The sequence below is a fragment of the Durio zibethinus genome, chromosome 28 (assembly GCF_047325235.1).
Source record: "Durio zibethinus cultivar Kanyao isolate XHJ-2024 chromosome 28, ASM4732523v1, whole genome shotgun sequence".
In the NCBI taxonomy this organism is placed as follows: Eukaryota; Viridiplantae; Streptophyta; class Magnoliopsida; order Malvales; family Malvaceae; genus Durio; species Durio zibethinus.
In genome coordinates, this window is record NC_143189.1 from 10,947,276 (window position 1) to 10,960,690 (window position 13,415).

General features: G+C 29.4%; 1 protein-coding gene across 1 annotated transcript; it reads right to left on the reverse strand.

Annotated features, from left to right (window-relative positions):
• Positions 1-11,693: 11,693 nt before the first annotated feature.
• On the reverse strand, positions 11,694-12,710 carry LOC149510748 (putative disease resistance protein At1g51480). Its single transcript, XM_089757079.1, has one exon. It carries the CDS (start codon positions 12,708-12,710, stop codon positions 11,694-11,696), a length of 1,017 nt encoding a protein of 338 aa, XP_089613205.1.
• Between the last annotated feature and the right edge of the window lie 705 nt (positions 12,711-13,415).

A 13,415-nucleotide genomic window follows, 5' to 3' on the forward strand; every position in this document is an offset into this window, starting at 1 on the left:
ACACCAAGATTTACATGAAAAGCTCTCTAGTGTAGAGGGAAAAAACTTCATATTATTAAAAAAATCTCCACCATCAAATAATAGATATATAAAGTTCTCCTCTAACTAAAACTAAAGCTAATCAATAACTAAAGAGACAATTTGAGAAATCTTACCAAACAGGTGACTCAACAAATATACCCTGATTTTGTTCCTAAAAAGTTTTAAACCTGATCTCTACTGTTTAGAATATATGACTCTAAATCATAAACTTGATAACAAAATTTTAGCTCAATCAGATTACAAATCGATTTTAATTTAACTAAGTCTCCTTTCTCCCTTTTCTTTCTATTTTCCTAGATTCTTTTCTTTTTATTTGGCACCACACTCTATCATTCTACTCCAAAAACATAACCCTTTTTTTTATTGTTAAAGGCTTTATTTTAGGTTAAAAGTCAAAAGCCCATGGCCTTTAATTGGCTAAAACAATTACATGGGGTTGGACCCCATATATTCTTAACAATCTCCTCTTCTAGCCCCATTAAGAGGAAATTCAACACCATAGTAGTTTTCATTTGGAATTTACCTTTGCCAAAAAACTCATTTTGACCAAGTTACTACAAAGTTAAAGCTTTTCCTTAAGGAGTATCTTAGTCTATATATCTACTACATTCTTATTAGTATGGACTTTTTTCAATAGCATTTGTTATTCCCTAATCACTAAATGTAACCAATAATATCTAACATCAATGTGCTTCATTTTAGCATAGTACATAGCATTCTTACTCAAATTTAAAGCACTTTGGCTATCACAAAATATCATATACTCTTTCTAATTTAACCCCAATTCAAGAAGAAAATGTTTCATCCAAAGCATTTCTTTACATGCTTTTTTTATTGCAATATACTCAGCCTCTATAGTTGACAAGACAACAAACTTTTACAACTTAAATTGCCAAGACATAGCCTCCTGCAAAAGTGAACAAATACCCTAAAGTAGATTTCTTACCATTAAAATCACTTGTTATGTCAGTATCAATAAACCCTTCTCAAACTAGTTGTGAAACTCCATAACTCAAGCACATTTTTGAAATGTTCTTCAAATATTTAAAAATCCATTTCACTACTTCCCAATACACCTTTCCTTGATTAGAAAAAAGTTTGCTTATCACACTAATTGCATAAGTAATGTCAAACCATGTGCAAACCATAAGATACATCAAAGAACCAACTACAGAAGAATAAGAAATACTAGATATAGTTGCTCTTTCTTAGTCACTGAAAAAGATTTTTTACTCAAATAAAAATTGTTGGCAAGTGGACTACTAAATGATTTAGTGTATTGCATGTTCAATCTACTAAACACCTGTTCAATAGACTTTTCCTGTGACAACCATAGCTTTTTAGCTCTTTTATCTGGATAATATCCATATCGAGAATCTATTTTGCTAAACCTAAATCTTTTATATCAAAAGACTTAGATAATTATTCTTTCAATATGCAAACCATACCAGCAACTTGTGTCACAATCAATATATCATCAATATATAATAAGAGAATAATGAAGTTACCATAAAATTTTTTTTTCATATACGCACAAGGATTTGCTACCTTTCTTTTATAGCTATGGCTCATTATAAAAGAATCAAACTTTTTATGCCACTGTCGTGGAGCTTGTTTCAAGTCATACAAACTTTTCTTTAGTTTGCAAACTAAGTGTTATTTCAATTTTACTTCAGAGCCCTTAGGCTGATCCATATAAATGTCCTTTTGTAAGTTACCATGCAAGAATGTAATCTTAACTTCAAGTTGCTTAAGCTCAAGATTCAAACTAATTGTTAATCTTAGTACCACTTGAATGGAACTCATCTTAACAACTAGAGAGAATATCTCATCAAAATTGATGCTAAATTTTTTCTAAAAACCTTTCACCAACAATCGAGCTTTCTACCTCACTAGTTTTTCACCATCTTTTTTCAACTTGAACACACATTTTTTCTTCAATGGCTTCCTCTTTTTTTAAAGTTTAACAAGATAATGTGTATTATTTTTTCACAATGACTTCATCTCTTCTTTCATTTATTTTTAACTAATGCTCTCTATCCGAAAGAGTTTGTATATCTTGAAAGCTATTTTATGCCTTTTTCACTAATAATTAAAATAAAATTTGAACTTAGATACTTGGTGGATGGCCTATGCTTTCTGGTAGATCTCCTAGGCTAAGATTCTATACTACATGATTTTGAAGGTAGTACCCCTTGCTCAACACTCTCTAGTGGAAAGGACTGCTCACCCTATTTAACATTTTTAGGTAGATAGCATTATTTTCCCTACTCAAAACTGATTGTATCTGACTTATCACTGACTATGGTTAGCTCATTCATATCTTCAAGTTCTATCTTTTGCTCATTTTTATCATTTGTGGCTCTTTTCGATTAAATTTCTATCAATGTTGAAATATCACACTTAACAGTAACCATCTAGTTTTTTCATTTTTCTCAAGGTCTATTATGGTTTTTTTTTCATGGAAGACCACATCTTTGCTTTTAATTGACTTTTTTTCACTAGATCCCATATCTTGTAGCTAAATTTTTTATCACCATATCCTACAAACACATACTATGTGGCTTTACGATTAAGCTTTAACCTCACTCTTTTCGGTATATACATGAATACTTTACTCCAAAAAAACTTTTAAGTGAGAGTATGAAGCATCTTTCCTTGTCCACACTCTTCTAGAATATGAAAGCTAAAAGGAATTGATGGTGATCTATTAAACAAATAGCATGTTGTGTTGACTACTTCATCCCATAATGGCTTTGGTAATTTTGCCATCTTCAACATAAATTTGACTTTTTTCATAATGATGCAATTTATCCTTTCAGTTACACCATTACGCTACTGTGTTCCAGGTTCTATCATCTTATGTCTGATCTCATACTTTGAACAGTATTTTTCAAAATCTTTAGATGTGTATTTTATACCATTATTAGTCCGAATAAACTTCAAGGGTAACCCTATCATTCTTTCTATCATGGCATGAAATTTATGAAAATATTGCAATACCTAGCTTTCGTTTTTCAATATATACACCCAAGTTTAAGGTGAAACATCATCAATAAAATTAATAAAATACCTGTTATCACCCAATCACTTAACTTCAATTGGACCACATATTATGGAATGAATCAATTCCAATCTATTTTCTTTTCTTTGAGAACTTTTACAAAAAGAAATTCTATGTTACTTGCCAAACAAACAATGATCACATAAATTGAGAGACATACCATTGGTTAAGGTAATGAAAGATTACCTTGTTAAAACCTATAATCCCTTCTCACTTATACATGCTAGCCTCTTGTGCCATAAGTTTGCTGAAACATCATCCTCAATGGCATTTATTTGATTACCGTTCAATTGCATCCATATCTTGTACATTGTGCAACATGGTTTTTCTTTTACAATTACCATAGATCTTTTGAGAAGCTTCCACTGCCCATTCTTTTATCAACTCCCATATATTTCTTTATAAAGGATATTAATCATAAGTAAGTTCATTCTTATATCAAGAATGTGTCTAGTATCCCTCAAAGTCAACATGCAACCTTGTTGATTTGTACAAAAATATCATCAATTCTAATAATGTATGACACATTCTCATAATCTATCACCAAAGGCTTCTGCTTTGTAAGTTATAAACAACTTCTTTTTAAGAACACAATGATATGCCGCTTCTATATCAACTATCCACTTAATGTTAGGATCAACAACATGATTAGAATTACCATGTGTATAAATCAAAGTAACTAAATCACTATTTGAATTCACTGCTACAACATTGCCATTATCTAAACTCTTGCCTTTTTCATCTTTCCACTCTTGCTTCAAAATTTTGCAGTATCACTTTATATGGCATGGTTTACTATAATGGAAGCACTTCATTTTATCTCTGGACTTGGATCTATATTTAGACTTACTATGGGCTTTTAAGTTTTGACCTCTATTGATGTTTCTACCCCTATTCTCTATGACAAGAGCTTGATTCTCAAGATCTAAATCTTTTCACCTTACTTTTTCATTAAGCATACTGTCATTTATCATCTTTAATATCACCTTATAATCAAGAGCTGAATTAAGAATAATCATAACTAGAGTATTTTAATTATGGCAATAAACCCAAAAGAAAGAATGCCTTCATTTCATCATTCATCGTAAGCTTTATAATAGTCATTTAATTAAATATATCTTGAAAATCACTCAAGTGCTTTGTAATCAATCATCAATCCCTATACTATAAAGTTGTAAGCTTTTTAATAAGCATAACTTTATTCATGCCTATTTTCCTTTCATACAATACTGCTAATTTTTTTCAAATAGTGTAGGCATCTATCTCTTGCGCTAAATGATGGAACATGCTAATATCAACCCATTTTTTTATTGTAGCCAACATCTTTCTACCTAACTTTTTTCAACTTTCATGTTTCGTATCTACTGGTTTAATCGAATCATCCAATATCGGCTCATACAAATCTTTGTAGTATAACTGATCCTCTATCATTGGCTTTCAAATTGAATAATTTGATGTTGTCAATTTTATCATGAAACATACATCACCCTCTATGATCTCAAACAGAATTTACTTTAGTCTTGGGTTACTTTTGTGTCAATGTCTCAAAATAACTTTCACTTAGATACCACTTGTTAGGCCTAACAAATACAACAACACAAAAGCAATATATCGCAATAAACTCATAGCAATAGACAACAATCAATAATCCAACAATGTAAGAAAAGTAAAGCACACGAAGATTTACATGAAAAGCTCTCCAATGTAGAGAAACAAATTATGAACCACAAAAAAATCTCTATTATCAAATAATGGATATAGAAAGTTCTTTTCTTGCTAAAACTAATGCTAATCAATAACTAGAGAGATAATTAAAAAAAATCTCACCAAATAGGTGACTTAACAAATACACTGTAGACTTGTTCCTAAAGAGTTTTAAATCTGATCTTCACCGTTCAGAATGTAAAACTTTGAATCATAAATCTGTTGACAAAATTTCAGCTTAATTGGATCACGAATTGACTTCTGCTTAACCAACTCTCCCCTATCCATTTTCTCTCTATTTTTCTTGTTTCTTTTCTTTCTATTCGGTGCCACATTATGTCATTCCATGCCAAAAACACAACCCCCCTTATTTTACTGTCTAATGCTTTATTTTGGGTTAAAATTCAAAAGCCCATGGCCTTCAATTGGCTAAAACAATTACATGGGGCTGGACCCTACATATTCTTAACAAATTTGAGTCATGAGAGTAGTTTTGCTAATGCGTCCCATTCCATATAAACTAATGATTCTTGTTTGATGTTCATTGAGGCAGTTCCAAATAATAGTAAACACGGACTCCATGTTACATCCTGAAACCAAGACGTAACACTGCCATGTTACCTTAAAGTAAACCCCAAAGTAATACGAAGTTTTATTTCTTAATCATTATAAAATTCTTCAATAAACTAATATAGTCTGTCAAGTAAAATTCATATATTTAATCTAACTAATGATGCATCTTTATATATCCAAATACAAATCATATACAAATACAAAACTATTTCACAAGATCTCATTGGCCAACATTGTCTCTGACGACTAAGCAATCTTTCCCATTTGATCTTCTAGCTTTCACAAGACTAAGAAAACTTATCACTTAGTCATTTGTAAATAAAAAGTAAAAAGCGAATGAGCAAACTATAGCTCAACAAGTATCGACTGATACACCTTACTGGATCAAGCATCGTTTCCATACATATCATATAGAGTATTCAAAATAATCATCAAATCATAATGTCGAAACATTTCAAAGATCATTACTTTGTCAAATATTTCATAAATTCATAAATCAATGTCAAAATATGTCACTTCATAAATCATTGCAAAATATGCTATCATTCAAATATCGTAATCAAACCAAATCATGGATCAATTATTAAAAATCATTGTAAATCATCATCATCATAAATCATCATTAACATTCATTTAACGTTAGCTACAGTCATTGTTATAACCTGTGACATTGGTCGTATTGACAATTTCATCCTCATGATCATTGCTAACTATTATAACCTACTAGCTAGAGCTTTATGCTAACTACTATAACCCATTAGCAGGGCCGTATGATCATGTCTTTGCTAACTACTATAACCCGTTAGCTAAGGTCGTAGAACTAGTTCTGTGTCAATGATCCCACTTTCTATGGATGTAAAAACGTCGCTATCATAAAATCGTTCTTTAAACATAAATAATTTTCTTAGTTCATTCATAAGCATGATCCAACATTTATATAGTAAAAACATAAAATAATCATATGCTTGATCCTATTTTCATATATCAAAAATAATAAAATAAAACATTTACTCATTTAGAAACATATATATATATATACATAGGTTCGAAAACAAGCAAAGTGTGTGAGATTTTACTTACCTGATTTCGATTTCAACACTTAGTTTTTCTCCCTAAATAATTAATGGCCTATTTAAGATAGTTTCAATATAACAATAATTAATCAACCTATTTGAGACCACTTATACCGAAACAATTAAGTTAAATAAGAATTAACTCAAGAAACTAATTCTAGCAGCCTACACTACTTTCACTAAAATGACCATATCTTAAGATATGCAACTTAGAATTAAAATCTTTTTAATGCGTTAGAAACTAGACTCAATAAGCTTTCTAACCATATATGGTCCATCTCGTGATTCCTTGTGGATTAATTCTAACAATTTTTTCTATCCACATCATATGCTGCTGCTAGATAACCTGCATTCCTTCTCATAAAAATTACGTATTTATTCGTAAGAAACTCCAAATTCAATTCCGTTTGTTTCATTGGAAAGTAGACTCAATAGTATTTTCAAATATATTTGGCTTAATCTGTAAATCCTTGTATAAAAATTAAGACAACTTTTGCAATTAAACCCTGATGCTACTACCTTACTGCCTTCATATCCTTAAGCTAAAATTAGGTAACTCTTCATAGAAAACTCATATTTGACTTCCATTTTTTCATTAGAAAATAGATTCAACATGCTTTCCAACGATATATAATAATCATAGCAATAATTTATCCATTAATACAGAATCCTATTTTAATTCACTATTGCAGATTATATCATCTTATCTAAAAACAGAATTTCTCCTTCAATCTTTAAAAGCTCAAATCCATACTTTTAACCTTTAAACTCCATTCAATAATCATCAATAAATCTTAAGAACATAAAATAAACAAAGCCCAATAATTTACCCAAATAGATCATGAAGATTAATGAAAGATTTCATAATTTTTCTTGGTTTTGCTCTCAAAACTTCAACTCCAAATAATAGCAATCAACTTGACATTTCTTCTTAAATAAAAAGAGGGCATATACTCACCTTTAGGAGATTAACTTGATTGTAGCCTCTAATTTTGAATCAACAACTTGATTTTTCTTATTTCTAACCCTAGAAGATGAGAAAGAAGAACTCCTATTTCTTTTTTGTTTCTCGATAACTAGGTTTTCTTTCATTTAATAACTCAGCCCTTTTTTCTTTTACTAATTAATCTCTTAATGAATTGATGGGTTTTGGTATTACTCTAGCACAATTATTATTTGGGCTGGGGTATCACATTCTCCCCTCCTTATGAAAAGTTTTGTCATCAAAACTTGATTTATATTTACATCTTATTCCTCCATTTCTATAATCACATTTCTTGCTGTATGATTGTTTCATTAAACTTTGACAAAAGTAATCATTTTGCCTTAAAACTTGTTCTTGCCATTTAACCATTCAAAAAAGATATTTTCAATATGTTAAAACCTATATCATCTTAAATTTCCAAATACTCATATCCAACCATATAACTTCTACCAAGATAGTCTCTTAACATAGATTCATTATGCACACTAGACATTGAGGTGACTATATTCTTTATTTTGAATTTCTTTCACTTTACCAAGAACTTCAAATGTCCTTACAATGCAAACTTAACCTTCCTTACTTTATAATCCTAATTACGAGTAAAATGATTAACCACTCGAAGCTATAAATCATATCTCCAAATTCTAGTATAATCCTTTTGCTTACTTTAAATCATTCTTTAATCAACCAAAATTTATCAACCATTTGTTCCATAAATTCAAAAAAAAGTAAAAGTTTTTCTTCTTTGTCCTTATCCCATTAAGTTTAAGACTTAGATCTACTTTCATACAAAACCTCAAAATGAATCTTTGGATATTTGTCTTATAACTATTGCTACATTAAAAAAATTTTTTTTTCTCTTGAAGTCACAAGATAAGCACTATTTAAATGAATGTCTATCAATGATAAAGCTCCAAAACTAGAAAGAACACAAAATATTCTTATCCAAAATCCGTTAGTCCTTATTTATTAAAGATTCCTCACTTTCCTCACTAACAATAGCATAAAAAACTTAGAACTTAAAAAAAATCAAGATTCCACTGTGCACTATGATATTTTGTTCCAATAAAATTCAGACAAAATAAATTTCAGAACATTGTTTCATATCAAGAAAAAAAATATGTCCACAAATTTTCATGTAATTCGCTTTATGCTAGGTATTCAATCCATAACAACCTTGAATAACAATATCAACAAATCCTTTAGTCACCAAAAAGATATCATATAGTACTTATAATTTTTTTTCTTTTTTTTTTCTCCACCGACAATATAAAATTTTCTATCAATTAACTGTTATAAAGCATATGAAATTGATGCAATAAATCATATCCATAAATTTACATTATGTAAATTTAAACATAAATCTTTGGTTACCCAAGTTGTCTCCAATTTTGAATATTGTTCGTTCAATTTAATAGACTAATTATCATATAACAATTGATTTTTCATAATTCCCACAAACATCATAATGTCTCAAATTTTCTTTTTACCAAATATATTACTATCATCTCCAAGTCAAAGTCAAAACCTACGCATCATAATTCATAAGTAAAATTCTCGTATAAAATTTAAATAATAAAAACTCCAAATACTTGAATTTGTGCTGAAAGTATAGTTATGAAAAATAACCAAATGCATCACATTATTTCAGAAGTTCCTTTTTTTTTTTAATTTTAAACTTCTCTAAAATTGAATACATGTTCAGTATCACCAACTGCATAAAATCATCACTTGTAAGATTTCAACAAATCTTTTGCCCTTTAAGATTTCAAACAATCATGCTTAGCCAAAACATATATATATTTAGTAAATCGATTACTCCTTCAAAACCAACTTCCTTACTAAATCATCTTAATAACCACAATTTCAATTTTTATTCACAAATTTAATTTCTTGCTAGGTACACAACCTTGTACCCAATAGGCAATGTTCTCCATAAATATAAAATTTGAAGGAATCCTATAGTACACTTCAATTAGAAACTATAACCACAAATTAATCACTTTAGTCATTAAAAAAAATCAGTACACCCCAAATAAGAATTTAATGATCAAACTTCAAATTAACTATACAAATGTCCAACTTGCATAATCAAACCTTAAATACTTTCTCAATAAGAATGTATAATCAAATCAAATAAATATCCTTCTTTACGTTTATTAAACTATTTACCACAATTATCACATTTTAGACTAAATCCATCAAGACAAATTCTCAAACATTATAACGCATAAATAATTATTTCAAAATTTTGACATATCATTTCATTCCAACTCCAATATTCTATACTTTTAATTCTAACAATGTGCACTGTTATTCCAATCTTAATCCATGACTAATGATTCACTTAACACTTATCAAATAATTTCAAAACCTCATTAAGTCGAAGATCTTTTTCTCTAACCCATAGGATCTCCAATGATCAAATCATTCTCTTAAATAATCGATTAGCTCATAGTATATGTCTCATAATAAGTCATATCAAAAATCTCTTCAACTTATAAAATCGCACTATATCAATGTAATTACACTTTCTCTTGACTACAAGATCCAAAAGCAATATGTAATATCAACCAAAATAATTACTCCATGAATTCATTGAATTATTGATTCCTTAATATTTATTGAAACTTTAACTACTCAAAACTTCATCGAATCATTTACTTATACTCACATTATAGTCTATGAATCCAACTTATGTCCTTGAAAAATGATCACATTATCCAGAGGTCATCATTTAAATTCTTAAAAATCTCCACATAGGATATGGATCATAACCACACTCATAAAATCTCTTTCAACCCAAAAATCATAAGTTATATTCTTGGAAAATCACTGTTAATCTAATTATCATAATCTAACTTCTTAGAAATCTTCAAAGATCATAATTGTAATTCTAAAAATATTTTCAAAATCATACTATAAGCTTTTTAACATCCCACATAGTTTAAAATCAAAACCTAAACTCCATGAAAATCTCAAAGAATCATAACTTAAGCTTTTAAAGAAAATCTCATCAAAGTCTAACTCTTAAAAATTTTCCAAAGATCATAACTTAAGTTCGATACTACTTTATGTCACGCCCAGAGACCAAGATGCAACACGACCATATTACCTTAAAGTAAACCCCAAAGTAATACGAAACCTTCTTTCTTAATCATTATAAAATTCTTTAATAAATTGATATAGTCTGCCAAGTAAAATCTATATATTTAATCTAACTAATGATACATCTCTATATATCCAAATACAAACCATATAAAAATACAAAATCGTTTTATAAGATCTCATTGGCTTACATTGTCTCTGACGACTAAGTAATCTTTTTCATTTGATCTTCTAGCTTTCACAAGACTAAGAAAACTTATCACTTACTCATCTGTAAAGAAAAAGTAAAAGGAAAATGAGCAAACCATAACTCAGCAAGTATAGGCTCACACACCTTACCGAATCAAGCATCATTTTCATACATATCATATAGAGTATTCAAAATAATCATCAAATCATAATGTCAAAATATTTCAAAGATCATTACTTTGTCAAATATTTCATAAATTCATAAATCAATGTCAAAATATATCACTTCATAATCATTGCAAAATATGTTATTATTCAAATATTGTAATCAATCCAAATCATGGATCAATCATTAAAAATTATTGTAAATCATCATCATCATAAATCATCATTATCATTTTTTTATCATTAGCTATGGTCACTGCTATAACCCGTAACATTGACCGTATCGACAATTTCATCCTCATGATCATTGCTAACTATTATAATATGCTAGCTAGGGCCTTATGCTAACTACTATAACTTGTTAGTAGGGCCATATGATCATTTCCATGCTAACTATTATAACTCGTTAGCCAGAGCCGTAGAACTAGTTTTGTGTCAATGATCCCACTTTCCAGAGATGTAAAAATGTAGCTATCATAAAATCATTCTTTAAACATAAATCATTTTTTCAGTTCATTCATAAGCATGATCCATCATTTATATAGTAAAAACACAAAATAATTATATGCTTGATCCTATTTTCATATATCAAAATAATAAAATAAAACATTTACTCATTTAGAAACATACATATATATATATATATACATAGGTTTGAAAACAAGCAAAGTGTGTAAGATTCTACTTACCTCTATCTGATTCCATCACCTAGTTTTTCTCTCCAAATAATTAATGGCCTATTCAAGATAATTTCAACATAACAGTAATTAATCAACCCATTTGAGACCACTTATACCGAAACACAAATATGTTTCAAACATGAGAAGGGAAGTGTGTCCCAGTAAATGCTCTTCAACTCTGGCAAAACATGCAAATAAAGAGACTCGAGTTTTCCAAATAGGCTTAAAGTTTCCATTAGCTGAGCCACTTGACTCAGTTTCCTCTCATTGATTATTTCCTCCATATTGTTGCAGTACATCACAGTAAGAGACCTCAGGTTTGGAGCTAGAATTAGCCATGTTATGTCCTTCAATTTTGTCAATTTATAATATCCGTTTATTCTTACATAGCGAAGGCTTTTGAGGCAATGTTTGCTAGCAATCACAGAGGTTTGAATGTGGCTCTGCTCTTTTATCATTCTGCCTTCTCCTCCCCACTCCATCTCCACCTCTTGTAAACTTTCGCGCCCCAGAAAGCGTAGACTGTCTAGACTCTTCATATTCGCTAAAGATAAAATATTCAATCGCTTTAAGCCCTTGGATAAGTAAAGTTCAATTCGTACAGTGTAGCTGCATAACCTTTCAGTACTCAAAAGTCTATCGAGAACCAAAGCACTCGTTATAGTGACAGTCAACAATTTCAAATGGTTCAAGCACTTCAATTCTTCCACCAAGCATTCACAATTATCTTCCCCTTCCTGGCCCAAAGAATAACCACAGCCTAACATTCTCAATACTTGCAGCTTTGAAAAAGCAGATATCAACTGTCTTGGAATTCTTATGGCAGGACTAAAGCATTCCAAGTTCAAGCATTTAAGCTTTTCTAAAGCCTTCAATTCAATTGGTAGCTCTCTTATCCCTGTATAGGAGAGATCGAGACATTCCAGAGACACCAATTTCGAAATTCCCACTGGAAATTCTTTTATATATCTATTGTCTGACAAGTTTAGAACTTTTAAGCCACACGTAAATTGGAAGAAGTCATTATTGATCACCTGCAACTGATTATCGTTAAGAAACAGAGTTTGGAGATCAGGACAGTTAGGTGCTTCTACTAGATTTTCAATCCTGTTCTTCAACAATGACATCCTGCGTATACTTCCCCAATTCTGAACTTCTGGTAACTTAGTTAATTGATAACCTGCCTCCACAAAAAACCTCCACTTTTCTTCTTCACACTTACATGTGAAAATAATAAACTTTACCTTATGTTTCCATCTTTAAGTATATAATTTTAGGTAAAATTTAATTATGCAAAAGCAATGAGAAAAAATTTACTAAATAAAATTTATAAAAAATAAATAGACAATAATTTTAAAAAATATTAAGTTTATAATAATTACTTTCACATTCTCTTTCAAAAATTTCTTTTATTAAATGAAAAGATAGTATATTTCTAATTGTTATTTCATTGTTATCACTATCATTCAAAATGCATTTTTCTTTTTATATTTTGATGTCAACCAACTTTTTCATTTGAAAAGAATAAAGATTATAAGGGGTCATAACAACCCAAATAATATATAACTGTATGTTATCTTCCTAAATAAGTTTGAACTATAATATCTATTTCAAATGAAATGTTTAAGTTGTTTCCTTCAATCTATATCACAGCAACTTGATTAGCAAGACTTGGGCATAAGAATTTCAAAATCCTTAAAAGAAGATATATCATTTAATCTTTGCACAATTTGGGTATATGAATTTTCTTCTAGAATTATCATTAATATTTCCATAACTTTTGCACTTAAATTTTTTTTTTCATTCTATTTTGAAATTTAATACCAATGTCA

Bases quoted from the DNA above. Each gene is read 5' to 3' on its own strand.
- LOC149510748 (XM_089757079.1), bottom strand. From the start codon at position 12,710: ATGTCATTGTTGAAGAACAGGATTGAAAATCTAGTAGAAGCACCTAAC.